Source organism: Salminus brasiliensis, chromosome 16 (assembly GCF_030463535.1).
Source record: "Salminus brasiliensis chromosome 16, fSalBra1.hap2, whole genome shotgun sequence".
Classification (NCBI taxonomy): domain Eukaryota; kingdom Metazoa; phylum Chordata; class Actinopteri; order Characiformes; family Bryconidae; genus Salminus; species Salminus brasiliensis.
The window spans coordinates 8,738,066-8,754,385 of record NC_132893.1 but is presented as its reverse complement, the minus strand read 5'-3'; the positions used below and the strand labels follow the sequence as shown (position 1 = coordinate 8,754,385).

The 16,320-nt window shown below is 43.1% G+C and overlaps 1 protein-coding gene across 4 annotated transcripts in view; it reads left to right on the top strand.

Moving 5' to 3' along the window:
* ttc28 (tetratricopeptide repeat domain 28) overlaps positions 1 to 16,320 on the top strand; it is a 229,645-nt gene that overhangs the window by 190,579 nt on the left and 22,746 nt on the right. For all 4 annotated transcript variants that reach the window (XM_072658503.1, XM_072658502.1, XM_072658504.1 and 1 more), the window contains 5 exons: positions 18 to 1,359; positions 3,782 to 4,305; positions 7,713 to 7,822; positions 12,503 to 12,632; positions 13,820 to 14,038. In XM_072658503.1, the coding sequence (XP_072514604.1) occupies positions 18 to 1,359; positions 3,782 to 4,305; positions 7,713 to 7,822; positions 12,503 to 12,632; positions 13,820 to 14,038 (2,325 nt within the window). The remainder of the gene's footprint in view (positions 1 to 17; positions 1,360 to 3,781; positions 4,306 to 7,712; positions 7,823 to 12,502; positions 12,633 to 13,819; positions 14,039 to 16,320) is intronic.

Below are 16,320 nucleotides of genomic sequence, written 5' to 3'. Positions count from 1 at the left end.
TTAATTTTTCTTCACAGGAATCATCCACCAGATGAAAGGAGATTATGAGACTGCTTTGAAACTGCACAAAGCTCACCTCTCCATAGCCCAGGAGCTGAATGACTACGCTGCCCAGGGCAGGGCCTACGGCAACATGGGCAACGCTTACAATGCCCTCGGTGCCTTCGACCAGGCCGTGCGCTACCATCGGCAGGAGTTGCAAATCTCCATGGAGGTCAACGATCGTGCCTCACAGGCCTCCACCCATGGCAATCTAGCCGTGGCATACCAGGCCCTGGGGGCGCATGACCGAGCCCTACAGCACTACCAGAACCACCTGAACATTGCCCGTGAGCTACGTGACATCCAGAGCGAGGCCCGGGCCCTGGGAAACCTGGGAAACTTCCATTGCTCACGGGGAGAGTTTCCTCAAGCTGTGCCCTACTACGAGCAGTACTTGCGGCTCTCGCCTGACCTGCAGGACATGGAGAGCGAGGGCAAGATTTGTCATAACCTGGGCTATGCGCATTATTGCCTAGGCAGTTTCCAGGAAGCAGTTAAGTACTATGAGCAGGACCTGGCTCTGGCCAAAGATCTACATGATAAGTTGAGTCAAGCCAAAGCCTACTGCAACCTAGGCTTGGCCTTCAAAGCCCTGGGTGACTATAACAAGGCTGAAGAGTGCCAGAAGTACCTTTTGTCTTTGGCGCAGTCACTAAACAACTCACAAGCCAGGTTCCGCGCTCTGGGAAACCTAGGTGACATCTTCCTCTGCAAGAAGGATGTGCCTGGTGCGGTCAAGTTTTACGAGCAACAGCTGGCGTTGGCTCACCAAGTCAAGGAACGTAAGATGGAGGCCAATGCTTACGCTGCTTTAGGTGCTGCATACAGGATGCTGCAGAAATACGATAAGGCTCTTGGATACCATACGCAAGAACTGGAAGTCTACCAGGAGCTTGGGGACAGCCAAGGCGAGTGCCAGGCCCATGGGCACCTTGCGGCTGTTTACATGTCCCTGGGCAAGTACAGCATGGCCTTCAAGTGCTATGAGGAACAGCTGGAGCTGGGCCAGCGGCTGAAGGACCCCAGTGTGGAAGCCCAGGTCTACGGGAACATGGGCATCACCAAGATGAACATGGGTGTGATGGAGGACGCCATTGGCTACTTTGAGCAGCAGCTGGCTATGCTGCAGCAGCTCAGTGGCAATGAGGCGGTGCTGGACCGTGGCCGTGCGTACGGCAACCTGGGAGACTGCTATGACTCACTAGGCGACTATGAGGAGGCCATCAAGTACTACGACCAGTACCTATCGGTGGCACAGAGCCTAAACCACATGCAGGATCAGGAGAAAGCCTATAGGGGACTGGGTAATGGACACAGGTAAAATGACCCATTTTTTACATAAGCCATGCGCCTATATAAGACATGCTACCATTTAATTGGAATGATGTGGTCAAGACGCAAACTGTCCCTTAGAGGGCAATCAGATCAGTCAATATGTCAGACTCTGTGCTTCCTATTGGAGTGTTACATTCATTCAGAGAATATTAGATTGATTTCAGTACTAATCTACAAGGATTAAGTATCTAATACCAGGATTGATTTAGCATATTTTAGCATATTTATGATGTGGAGTCACATAGCAAAGCAACAAGCTATGTCTTTATAATGTCTTTCTTGAACCAAAGTGAATAGAGCAGGTTTAAACCAGTGAAGCACATACTGCACTGGTTCTAAAACAAATGCACTACCAAAAATAACCGCACAATTTCAAGGGCAGGACACTAATGGGTTCATGACCTGACCGTATACAAACACGACATCCCAGTAAACACAAACCCATACATACAGTGCTTATACAGTCTTGCTACTTGAATCATGTCCGTGAATTTAATAGCAACGTGGAATTTGTAACCGCTAGAGCAAGTCTGATTGACGAAGCCGCCAGTCCACGTACAGCCATGCGTATCCTCTGTGCTGTTCCAGCAGCTTCGACGTCGCACACACCACCCATCGGCTTTAATTAACATCCACTCAGCTGCTTAAATGCTCTGACAACGTCCCACAGCCCTCTGTCCATTCTGCTTACTCCCTCTGCGCTCCTGTGTAAGTGTATTGGCATCAGGATTTGATGAATGGGCTAGTGCATTGACTGTCAGGAAAGATGCTACCAGTTGGGAGGTTTAGGAGGTTTGGGGGGTGGAGGAGCCCCCACTGGGCCTACAGTATACCAATCTCATCCATGCTATCATCCATCAGACATCCTCTAAATCCTCCGTCATACTGCTGCAGTCCAGCAGGAAGGTAAATTGCATTGTCAAAGGGGGCATTAAGCCCAGTGCACCCCCTCCTCCACTCCCACCCCCACCCCCCATAGGAAAATAAAAATGCTTGCTCCCCCTGATGCTGGAGAAGCAACCAACAAGAGGCTCATTAAGGCTCGACATTACAGACTGTTTGTTTCATTTACATATGACAGAACTAATAGCAGCGTAATTTCTAATGACTGCGCCACAAGGCGAGATGATACATGGCTTCTTAAGTACCAAATGCTTCTTGGCAGCCTCCTTGCGTGAATACAGGCAGGTCTTCATAGATAATTCCTCACAGAAACTGTTCTCCACTTAGACCTGCTACGATACCCTTCTCCCACAGGACTTAAGATTATGTAGTGATATCTCATTTCAAACTGGGCTATGGGTAGTGTATCATGTGTCCCACCACCTTTTATTTTTTCAAATGGCTCACATTAGATATGTGTTCTCTGAGATCCCCGGAGATTCCATCTCAGTTCGGAGAAAGTGGAGCAATATTGCTGCTATATTTTAAGAACTATTCTTTGGTTCCTTTGTTTTCTTAGCCCACTTGATATATACACTCTATTAAACCTGTGGATATTTGTTGCACAGACATATGGACGCATCATATTGCATTTAGAACAGAATTCAGGTGGACCCAAGTCTTCCAACAAAAAACCAACCCTTTCAGTGCCTGGCCAGTATGTTGGCCAATATTTATTAACCTTGAGCGGGTACGTGTGCGTATTTAACGCAACATTATGTAGCATTTTTACCTTCAAGTAAAGCTTGAAAATAATTTTGATGCTCTACTGACTGTAGTATGTAGAATAGCGTCTCTATCACAGCTATCATGTTTGTGTCATGTTTGTGTAAAATCCTGCAATACTACTCTAGTGCCTTAGTCCACATGCTTTTCACCTTCAGTGACAGTTCTGTTCTCGCAGCTTGTCCAGAAATGCATGTACGCATGTCCTTCTTGAGGGGTGGCTCATTTCACGAATTACATTTTCTGACTCTAGGGGACTATAGGGAGCAGGAAATACCAGTTCTCGCATAGTTTTTCTCGCATAGGCTATAAGACTCTCCACATGACTGAAACTTGGACATGGACAAAAGTATTGGGACACCTGCTCATTCATTGTTTCTTAAAGAAAGAGTTTATTATGCTTTTTTTTTTGTAACAGTCTCTACTATTCCCCACCTCATCCCAACAGTGCTGGAAGGAGCATCGTCATTTCCCAACAGCTCAATGCTGGGGGCTTTATAGCCCTCTAGCCCATGCCTGGCATTAGTCCTATTCAACTGCCAATACTTCTTTACAAGGACTAGACAAGCTGTGTCAGCTCTGAGTGCACCTTACAGTAGCCAAATTGATTAATTAGAAGATTGACAAACATTTGAAAAATAAAATGAATAGTGTATTAATAGTGAATTGCTACTGAATCAGCTGTGTGGTGTCACCAGGTATGCTTCTTAATGTCATGTTCTCCCTCAACCTTCAGGGCCATGGGCAATCTGCAGCAGTCATTGGTGTGCTTCGAGAAGCGTCTGGTGGTGGCTCATGAGCTGGGCGAGTGCAGTGGGAAGGCACAGGCCTACGGAGAGCTGGGCAGCCTGCACAGCCAACTGGGCAACTATGAACAGGCCATCTCCTGCCTGGAACGCCAGCTAGCCATCGCCCGTGACACCGCCGACCCACTACTGGAGGGCCAGGCCAGCTGTGGGCTGGGTGCCGTCTACCAGCTCATGGGCGAATACGACACAGCGTTGCAGTTCCACCAGCGTGACCTGCAGATTGCTGAGGAAATGGGCAGCGCCAGCTGCCAGGGTCGAGCTTACGGCAACTTGGGCCTTACCTATGAATCGCTGGGCAATTTTGAGCGTGCGGTAGTGTACCAGGAACAGCATCTGAGCATTGCCGCTGAGACCAATGACCTGGTGGCCAAGACGCAGGCATACAGTAGCCTGGGCCGCACCCACCATGCTCTGCAGAACTACTCTCAGGCCGTCATGTATCTGCAGGAAGGTAAGGGACAGAGCTATATACAGGGTATCACAATTTGGCAATGAGTTAATATGTTGACATTGCTTTTTTCAGGCTTTCAGGCATTGCATGTTCATGCGCAGATTTTTTAAAAAGATGGCTTTAGTAGCTAAGAATGGATTTCTCATTGGTGTAGATCTGGAGTGAACCATGCCATTTCAGTTGTTGGAATAGACCATTGTTAAAATGATGTGTTTGCTCTGTACTTTTGATTGGTACTTTAGGGTTAGTAAATCCATCAGTGATATCAGTGTGGCATTGTGGAATCTATTTGATTCATTTGCTGATCTATTAATTAGTGGTTTTTGTTGGCATCTGCAGTCTGCATACCATTACTGAGGCTTATGTTACACTGATACTGATAAATGAAAAGACTTTCATTATCATAAGCACAGCATAAAAAAGCACATAGCCAGCCGCAGGCTAAATGTTGTCATGAGTTTATTTAAGAGAGCATGTATCAAGTTGTGCTTCAACTTTGATGTGTTTGCCCTCTGCGATTCGGATACTATTTACTGTTGGATTTTCCAAGCGCACTGGGCAGATTACTCCCTCCAGCTTCTAATACGCTGTTTATTCCATTTGTTCCCTGTATTGACTAGGAATTGTGTCTTTCACATAGAGCTAACTGTGCAGCTTTCTCTATTTGAATATCTCCCAAATATGGCTGGTATGTTCCCACTTGGTAGACACAACATAAATGAAGCAAACTGTAGATTTCTTTACTCTGCTTTATAAGAATAGTCCAGTCAAAGATGTTATGACGTGTGCAATAGGGACTGGTCATTATCTAGTTAGTGTTTTAGTATGTTTGGTCAAATTTTTCCTTTAATCCTACTATTCCACCATGACAGACTGAAGACAGGAGACATAATTGTCTGCCTTTGTTGCTTTGTTACTGTGGATTTACACATAGGGGAAATGGATAGTCTGTCCTGCTGTGTATATATATATATATATATATATACAATTCATTTTAAATAAAATTAGTATTGACCAGTACTAAAGCTTTTATCATTGCTGATTACATCAGAAATGAAAAAGCAAAACAGTGTAGTGCCATCTCGAGTTTGTCATATTGCAGCAGATTGGTGTTGACTGATAAACACAGTGTTTTCATTGCCACTGAGGACAGTGAGGAACCTCCAGCCCAAGTAGAGTCCACACTGTTTAATGATTCTGTAGTCATCTTCAGCCAGGCTCCTGGCTATTACTGGCCTATGTGTGGTGGAGGAAACAGAAAATACCTGTTAACTCCACACACAGCTCGTGTCTCAAACCTGCCATAAAACCCCTGCATTCTTCTGCCTGACAGCCAATTAGCTGAATATGGCCTCTACACGTGTAGGAGTGAGAATGCGCATGCGTGTGTGTATGTGTGTGTGTGTGTATGTACTGTATGTGTGCACATATGCGTGTAAGTGTGAAAGACAGCTGTGATTAAAACTGTATAGCACATGGAGGTGCACTTCCCTTTGAGGAGTGTGAGAACTGACTTACTGTAAGAACGGCTGCCTACTCTTTCTGTGTGACGTTTGCACCCTTCAGAATTAGAACTGTCTTGGCTGCCTGTTGCTGTAGTTGTGTTCGGATCTGGATGCTGATATATTTGGGTGTGTGCCTTAGACCGCATGCAGAAGATCTCTGTTTGCGTCAATATGAGGAAATGTTGGTGTGCTCTTAACCATAAAGAGTGGATGGGGAATGAAAAAGGGAATGTAGCCAGGTTGCTACAAGCTACCATCTCGTCTCCCGTGTCTCTGAAACACTGCCTGTAACAAAGGCACCCAAAGGAGGAAGCCGAGCAGGATTGTTTGGTCTATTCCTGTGGTTCCCAACCTGGGTTACATATACACAATGTGTCTGAATCTTTGTAGACACCCCTTTTATTGAATGCATTTAGCTATTTTAAGTTGCTCCCATAGCTGACACAGATGTGCAAATGCACACACACACACAGCTTGCCCAGCCCCGTAAAGAAGTATTGTCAATTTTATAGGATTCTCTGCAGCAGATAAACATGAATGTATTGGCATTCAGTCTAATGCCAGGCATGGGCTAGAGGAGTATAAAGCCCCCCAGCATTAAGCTGTGGAGCAGTGGAATTGTGTTTTCATTATGTTTCTCACAGCAATGCTCCAAATCCAGTAGAAAGCCTTCCTTGGACAATAGAGGCAGTTACTCCAACAAAAGCAGGATAAACTATTTTCCTGATTTTAGAGGAAATAATGTATGAGCAGGTGTCCCAATACCTTTGTCCATATAGTGTACTTGTTGGGTACACTCAGTGACCTTGTGGTTGTTAGAAAATGGGACATTACTCTTCATTCACGTTCATTCCTTTTGGCAGTTAAGCAGGTGTTTCCCTGGCATGGAAGAATGACTAATGACTAGTGAGTGTGATATTTAATGTGATATAACATCTAGTACACATCAGACCTGTTTGTAAGGTACAGTGGACAAATGAGTGAAAACTGGAAGACAACTGGAGTAAAGCTAACATAAGTCCTGACTTGATGCCCACTGAGCTTAACATGCAGTTTCTGCCTGAAATCTCTGCAATGTGGCAGAATTAAAGCTAAACCGACGAAAAACTGAAGTCCAGGTCACAGTTCTTAGCTTAGCTGGGCTATTACTTTTTCAAATTCTTTCTTCAGTGAATGAGAATATAATTTAATATTGCAATAATTTCCCTGTAAAAACACACAAATGTTTAAAAATTGTGCATTTGATCAAAAAAATTATAAAACCTTATGGCATAAATTGCCTAATAATGTAATACATGGTCTTGATTGTTAATATAATACTTAAGTACATTACTGGATTTGATTACATTTTTGAATGAGTGCACAAAATTGATAATTCTGGGATTATTAAGTTATTACAATATTGTGTGCTATGCTAATCTACTATGTAGCATTTCACATAAGACCATGCTAAAATATATTGTTTACATATTTACCATTTAATTAGGCACATTTTTTTTTCAGTACCCCCTTTAAAACTAGACCTGTCACCTGAAGCTCGAGCTTACAGCTCAATATGAGGCAAAACTGTGTAGCTAGGCTGCCTCTATAATCACCAGAGTCTAGCAGGCTTTATCGCTCAAGAAGTTGGGCTCTTTGACCCACAAGCTTGGTGTCAAAACTGTGCTAAATCTGTGGCTGTCTGAAACATGGCAAATATGCGGGTATATCTTACAGGCTTGCTACCAATTGCTTCAATCTGTGGTCTGTAGTCTTCAGTAGTACTGTGGTATGTGTGTACTGTATATTTAACATGATCACACATATATTTCCCCCTAAGTACAAAGCAGATCTGTGAGGTGGCACAAAATAGTAAACTGTTTAAGTGCTGTCTGCCTGACTGTCTGTCTGTGTCTCTCTCAGGCCTGCGTCTGGCGGAGCAGCTGGGCCGGCGCGAGGATGAGGCCAAAATCCGCCACCGTCTGGGGCTCTCATTGTGGGCCAGCGGCAACCTGGAGGAGGCCCAGCACCAGGTACACACATTCACTCTCTCACAGACATACGCACACACATATACACACATACATACACCCATTCACTTTGCTGCTTCTGTGGTAACTGATTCAGCTAAGTTGCCATAACGACACTCAGACAAAACTAGATTTCCCAGGCTGGTCTAATGATTGGCCTGTAGGTGGGTTGGTTTTGTGTGTGTGTGTGCGCGTGTCTGTTTTGAGTCTTTGTGGGATTGTCATCTCCAGCAGGCCATCATTCTGAGAGACGCACAAAGAGCCGGAGTTTGATGAGCAGGAATGCAAGCTGTTCCACACCCTTTCGCTCCGTTTTAGTCCCTAATTGATTTAGTGCTGTCAGAACAGACGCAGTGCAAACATCGCCTGCGCTCATGCTTCCCTTTGTGTACTGAGAACCTACTCGGGCTGATCCTCCTCTCTCTCTCTCACACACACACACACACACTACCATTAACAAGTATGGAATCACTATTCATATAAACTTTTTTGTTGCCTACATGGCAATAAGAATAACTTATACAGTGCAAAAGAAGGCATCAAAAACTAGACGCTAAGCCATGCTTTCAGGTTGTGTTTTACTACCTGTACTGGCACTGGCAGTACATTTGATCCAGTTAGTTTTGCTTTCTTTTGATGGGTTATGATAGTCCAAACCATCCTAGAAAAAATTTTTTCACTCTGCAAATGAACCGAATCGTGGTTCAGTTTGGCCCAAAACCACAGCTTTTAGTGGGACCAAATTTTGACCAAACAAGGTAGATGTGAAAGCAGTACCAGTGTTGACAATAGAGAATACTGATGAAACCTTTTCTGACGCAAGCAGCATGTCTGCTGTGTTGGACTGTTTCATACCTGAGACAAGCAGCAGCATAAAGGCCTGCTGCAGAACTGCTGTAATGCCAGTGCTTTGAGGAGTGACTGACCTGAAAATGCCTGGAAAACAACTGCAGCATAAAGTACAAACCAAATGGATCAAGACATCTTTCATGAAAGTTTGCTCGAGCAAAAAACAGCCACTTCTTGAGTTTAAACAGGTTTAAAGCCAGTCACTGATTCTGAGGACTTTTATACATAGATACAGAGACGCCATTTTAGAGAGGTTTTGTACTGTTACACCTCTATTGGCCGGATAGTTGGTTACTTTACCCAACCTACCTTTACCAAATGATATCTGTATTGGTAGCAGGCAGATACCTTTGGCTCAGATGTTGGTATTGAAAAGGAAAAACTGATATCAGTGTATCCATACATTTTGGTATGTTATTCTTTTTTTATGCACTGATTTAGTATTGTGCTATACTGTTTTTGGCACCTTCTTTGTATGTACGGTCACAAAGCGGGCATGGCTTAAACCAACAATAACTGTGAGGTGCTGGAAATAGGTATGTTTACTGTAAAGAATTGCTGACATTAATAAAATGTGTTTAGACAAGCAAACAGCAGCCTTTACTGGTTCTGCCTGAAGCTCAGTATTGAATGACACTCTTTTTTGATAAATAATTTGGTACCATACAAGTATTAAATTATATATGTTGGAAATTAGTTGGTAGGTGTTCTGCTTGTATAGCCTACAGGTAGCCAAAGATTACTAGTAAGCATTTGAAGCTAAGAAGTTTGCATATTCTTATCATCTGTAGCCACTTTGGTTTTACACTACTGTAAAAACAAGAATCCAGAGTTTGGACACGCAGCATACTTTTTTTTTAGAATTGTTTCTTGGTACTTCACCATGAGTATTAGAGGGTCGTACGAGTGCCATAGCTTTTGAGATTGCATTCAGGCCTCTGGCGTTTTCGGGCCGCTTTGGTTTCGACTTTCTGTGAAGCCAGATGGAGGAGCTGATTTCAGAGTGCTGGCTCTGCAGTCGTCTACTCGTGCCTAGCGCTATGAGATAGAGCTCCTTCGGGAAAAAGGCTGAAGATTGGACTTCCTGCTTACAGGCAGCACTGTGAATTTTGCATTCTGGCTACGATAACATGTTTCTTCTTCCACAATTCGCTCGTGTAGACAGTGGCTATCTTTGAGATTACTTATGTACCACGTGTCTTCAGGGAACAGCGCTAGATAAGATGATAATGTCTCTATATCATCATGCAGCCAGCCTTGTCAATTAGACGGTCATGCCGGAGGGGAGGGACGTGTTGTAGCTGAGGGAGAGAGTTGAGGCGGAGTCTTCAGTCTGTTGTTCTCGGAAATCTGTGAAAGTAGCTGTCAATCAAAGAGGCACAGCATACGGCAGGCCCTATAGAGACATCCAGATACTGCTGATAGTTTGTGGTTAAGATTAGTGCTGTCCTGACTGGCCCCCTTCTCTAAAATACTAACTTTATTAGAAAAGGAAATAAACATTCTTATGTTGCCATTTGGTCTCTGCCATCGGTGTAGTAATCACATACACACTAGTGAGCGCACATACACTCAGTGCCCGGAGCAGTGGGCAGCCTTTGCTGCAGTGCGCTGGGAGCAGAGAGGGTTAAGGGCCTTGTTCAAGGACCCAACAAAGGCAGCTTAGCGAACCCGGTTATCAAACCCACAACCCTGTCATCAATAGGTCTGTGTTTTAATTGCAGAGCCACAAATGCCCTGTTCTAGAGAAACTTTGAGTCAGAATTGTACCCAGTAGTGGTGGAACCAGACTTTAGCTAAATGGTTACTGAAAACACTGCTTGATATCATTGTTTCATGATGGTTTTGAGGAGGTTTTCCACCCAGCACTGTACGTCATATTGATATTGTTTTTTTCATCATATTTAGATCAAAAGGCACATGTTTAGTCAATGATTTGGTCCAAATTTAGATCAGAGTTAGACGTTGTTTTCGGAGCACATATAGCCCTGATATAGCAATGACAATAATCTGATGAAAACGTCGTGTACAAACCCAAACTAGTTTTCTGATATCTTCTGTATCACGATTGCTTTTGACAACAGGTCAGGGACCGTCGCCCAACACTTTTTATACACCCTTCACTTTTTAACCAAATATCAACATTGTTAAGACGTCAAGCAAAGTTAGATTTGTAGCGTAGGTGGATGGATGGACAGATAAGAAGATAGCCATGTGTCAGTATTTCTGTATTTTACACTATATGTTTACACCATTATCAAGACTAAATGTTTTGTATAAATTAAAACAGACCAAGTTGAATACGCTGTTAAAGGTACATGTTCCTCAAGGTTCTTCTATGGAACCTTTTTTTCCAAAAAAACTTTTCTTCCACAGTTTCAAATGGAAGAACCTACAATATTTAAGAAACACGTACTTTTAACAGTGTACATGTTGAAAATTTGAAGCCATTCCCCTTTATTATAAAAGTTCTTGGCCAGTTTGCCCTGCACAGCTGTTGAAAACGGGGTCTTTATATGATATGGGTGTGCAAGTGTGTCTGTGTGTGTGTGTGGTCATTCTGAATGAGTGGGAAATGAAAATGAAAGTCTGTGCAGTGAGTGTCTGTGTATGTATGTATGTGTGTGTGTTTGCGTGAGTGTGTGTCCATGAGTAATGCTGCAAGTATCGCTGTCCCTGCCCCTCCTCCCACATGACTCAGTATAAGAGTGTGTGTGTGTGTGTGTGTGTGTGTGTGTGTGTCTGTGTGTGTGTTTTGAGATGGATAGATGACGCTGGAGTGGTCTGTTGCAGATTGTAGGCCGTGTGTGTGTGTGTGTGTGTGTATGTGTGTGTGTTTGTGTGTGTATATGTATGTGCGTTTGTGTGCTGCCAATGCATTCCACTCTTAATTGATTGCAGGCTGGCCTTGGCGGATGCTGACGAAAGGAACACTGCATTCCACTGCCGCAGCCCCACTAGCCAGCAGCACACACACAGGCGCACGCATGTACACCCCCTTGCGCATAAACCGGAGCACACGTCAATGCACACACAGACACACACACGCAAGTCAGAACACACAACTGATACACAAGTGGGTTTAGACACACCACTCAAAACGGAAGATTCCTAATGAGTAAATCTTTACAGGGTTGGGGCCTGACAATGAGAAGGGTTGTGTGTGTATATGTGTGTGTGTGTGTGTGTGTGTGTGTGTGTGTGTGTGTGTGTGTGTGTGTGTGAGAGAGAGACTCTGGCAGACAGACAACTGTGGCTCCATCTCTCTGTCTGTCCCACTGAAGGGAGGGGACTGTTAGCGAGGAGAAGCACGCCATTCAAGCCATACAAACCTTCTTTATTCATAGAGCTAAATGAGAACCAGACTAGTGCGAAGAAAGCTTCGAGGCTGTGTCTCCAGCTTCATTTGATCTGAGATGCACCCCCCCCCCCCTCTTTTCGGTTATGCAAACACGACTCTCTCACCTTACTCCCTTTTTAAAGCCCTCATTAACGAGTTCACATTACTGCCTGAATTGACATTCAGCTCCTGTTTTGTGCCTCAGGAGCTCTTGTGAGACAGAGGCGTATTATGTCTCCTATCTTATCTCTGATGAAAGGAGACCAAGAGACAGGGGGGAAGGATATTCCCTTGCTGCAGAGAACCCATTTAGAGGTGGGAATTGTTTCCAGACATAGAAGTCTGCTGCCACCTGCTGTTAATTGTGGGGAACTGCAGGGAGAAAAAACCCTTGTTCGAGGTCTGAGAACTTGAATACTGACTTGATTTGCCAGTTGAATAGTCTTGTACAGTGCACTTGGTAACTGATCTTCCTTTTCCCTCTCCTCTTTCAGTTGTACCGTGCCTCTGCCTTGTTTGAGACCATTCGGCACGAGGCTCAGCACAGCACCGACTACAAGCTGTCCCTGTTCGACCTCCAGACCTCCTCATACCAGGCTCTACAGAGGGTCCTCGTCAGCCTTGGTAGGAGCAGCTGCAGTGATTCAGTCTGTACAATAAGCTGCTGGACAGTGCCCTGCAGTTAGTCACACAATGATAGATCACATCTCAGCTGAAAGTGATATGAGTGCAAACATTGCAACTTATTAGATGTGGTTAATGTACCAGACTGGGAGGTGGGGGGTGAATTAGAATTAGTTGAATTGAATAATTTATCAGTTTAATATACCCTGCATCTTGTCCAGGGGGGTATTCATGCCTTGTGCCCATTGATTCCCGGGAGGCTCCAGACTTGCCGCGAATTCAGTATAATTCTGTGTTGTTTAAAGCAGACAACTTTCCAACCTAAATACATAATTAGGTCCTGTATTAGAATCAAAATTATTTGTGAAAAATGAAAAACTACTGTCTTACCACAAGTGAAAAAGCTAATGTTTACGCAACATCCACAGTACATTGTTGATTAATCTAGAGATTAAAACTTCCAAATACTGAACTATTTTGAATTCATATGGGGATATGGTAGGCACAGTTGTGACTGTGACACCTAAACCCAGCATGTAGAGTACGTGCTTTAAAATGATAGTTACAGACATCAAGAGGGTTAATAATTATTAAATAATAAATTCTGTTCTAATACAAAAAATGTATTTCAATGATACAAAAATACTTCAGGGTGAATCCTAAAAAATACACTTCTGTTTAGAGGTACCTGAGCACCTAAGCACATTATTTAAAACAAGAATTTCTCATTTTGAAGAAAGTAGTTGAGATCTTTTGAGCTAGTCTGAGGAACAAAGCTTGGTTCCAGATTTCTCCTGAATGCCCTAGTCCAGCCAGCACAGCGTGGATGTGTTTAATTCCATCATCAGCTCACCTGGTTTATCATCATTAAGCACTGATTTACCAAACCAGGTGTTGGATGATATATATATATAAAAAATGAGGTTTTTAGTTCTAATTCTCACAGGTGCCTCAAAAGTTTGGCAAAGTACTGTCTGATTACTGACTGACTGTTGCTATGGGAACACACAAAGATGCCCAAAAGCATGATAAATGTTAAACTGTCCAATTTATCCAAACTGTCAATTTTTTACTGTGTTTTACTGATCCTAATCAGATGGTCAGAAAGATCTTGATCCTGTATTAATATTTTGAGACGGTTATCAGCAGGGGCTCTTATGTTGATCCAAATGTCTTGCTGAACTCAGGTCACCATGATGAGGCGCTGGCGGTGGCTGAGCGAGGAAGAACCAGGGCCTTCGCCGACCTGCTGGTGGAGCGGCAGACAGGCCAGCAGGACTCAGACCCTTACACCCCTGTCACGGTGGAGCACATCCTGGACACGGTCAACAGCCAGCGGGCCCTGGTGCTCTACTTCTCGCTTGCGGCTGGCTACCTGTACAGTTGGCTACTTGCTCCTGGCTCAGGTTTGGACATTTAAATGACCACACTGACATGCGGCTGATAAGTCTGGTAGATTTGTAAATAAAGGCATTATTTAGAAGAATGCTTAGCAGAAGTGTTCGAGAGTCAGAAAAAGCCCTTACATTAGGCTATTCTAGCCGTCTATATACATTAGCTGTCCATCCACCCATCCAACCAACCATCTGTTAGGTACTGGCTGAATGGATTGATGGGTTGATGGATGGATGGATGGATGGATAAATGGATGGATGGATCTCTGTGGGAAGGAAGAGGTGTGAGACAGACCCAGCACCCACATGTACAAGTTAGGGCCCAATCTGTAACCATGCTGAGCCCCTGTCTGTCTATTAGAACACAGCCCAAAACCCCTCATACATTATATGTCCAAATGTTTATGCACACTTCTTTTAATTAATGCATTTAGCTACTTTAAGATGCACCCATTGTTGTATAATTTATATATCTTAAAATAGATGCTTCAAAATAGGGCTGCAGTATATCGTTTCAGCATCGCCATCGCAATGTGTGCATGCGCAATAGTCATATCACAGGACGTGTAGTGTCCATACAAATCATTCTACAACTAGATTGATACAAAAGGGTTTTATTTTCTATGGCATATCTACCAGAGCCAGATAATATCAGCCTTGGATGCACATGTTGATTCTTTGGTAGAGCAGCATGTGACCACCCGCCAGTCATATTTGTGAAAAATCCTGTAATACTACTTTACCACCTCAATCCACATCATTTTCACTGACTACTTTGTATCTATCCACTTGTAAATGAATGCATGTGTACAGCAGTTTATGAGGGGGCGCTTAAGGCATAATTAGTTTCATTATAGCGGTGGTTTAAAAGTGGCTTACTCCCAACTGTAGGGGGAGCCCAAGAAAAAAAAAGATCTAAAAAACTGTGCTCTACTGAGTAATATGATTTTCAGCGCTCACCTAAATCGTCATCTAAACATTAATAAATAGCTAAAATAAATAGTGTAGATATTGTAGCTCTAGGGACGGGGCTTCTGTTAATAATTGTCCTTTTTGCTATAGCTCGTTAACCAGCTGCTAAAGGATAACTCTGCATTGCCTTTTGTTATTTATTAGCTGTGATTGTGTTTTGTGTTGAGGTTTATAGTTGGTAACTGCTGGGTACTCTTAGCACCAGAAACCTAAGAATCATATCTAATCATATCCACACGAATGCTTGTCTTAATGCAGGGAACAGTTTGATCAGTGTACAAAACAAGATACTAATATTTGGGGCTTAATGGCGGCATTTCATTAATACATCTGTAGAATTTTAATTTAAGGAATAAGGAAGTACTACAGTCTGTGTTCTTAGACTCTTTGTATGCACCCCCCCCCACACACACACACACACACACACACGCACACAGTTCATCAGTTTGTTTCAAGCAGCCATATCCCTCACACCTTCTGTTCCCTGCAGCTCAGTGTCTGCTGCCTGCTGCTTGGGGGAGCTGGTAAAAAGCTGTGAATTAACGCAAAGCGGCAGTGCCACCTGCCTCCCTATTCCTCGCTGTGCAGAATGTGCACACGCACACACGGACATATACGTACTGTGTGTGTCATTAGGCGCTAAGACCGATATAGGCATCTCACTGTCATGCAGACACTCGTATGCTTGAAGGTGATTTTTCAATTGGGGGCTCTTTACTATCTGAAAAAAATGACAATACTTTGGTTTTAATTATGTCACAACAATGTTTATTAAGCAAAGACTTAATGATTGCCAAGACTAAGCTTATATAGAATTCAGATTATATATCATATATTATATTATATTTATTTGCCAACTGGCATAGTGCAGAAATCCAGGTCAATCCACAGGCTTCCCTGACTTTTTTTTTTTTTTAATCTTTTTTTTAAATTTGTTCTGACCATACTGACAGAAAAACTGTGAAAATTTTAGGGAGTTTTGCTTGCATTTAAATTATATTTCTAAACAGTTAAATGCCATTACCATCACTAAGTGTCTATACCATCTCAAGCTTTGCAGCCAGTAAAAGGCATTTTTACTGTAAAAGGCAATTTATATAAAATTATAAATAATTCTGTTTTTGTTTTGGTACAAATTGCCATAACAGTATAAATGGTAATGATGCTGAATAAATCTACTCCATTATTAGGAGGAGTAAATGATTAAATACTAACTTTTACCTAAAATTGTTAATTTATTTTGAAAATTTAATGTAATTGTCGGAGCAGAGAGGTGGGGACAAGGCCAAAATAGCAAAACATTTTGGTGCAAAAAAATCATA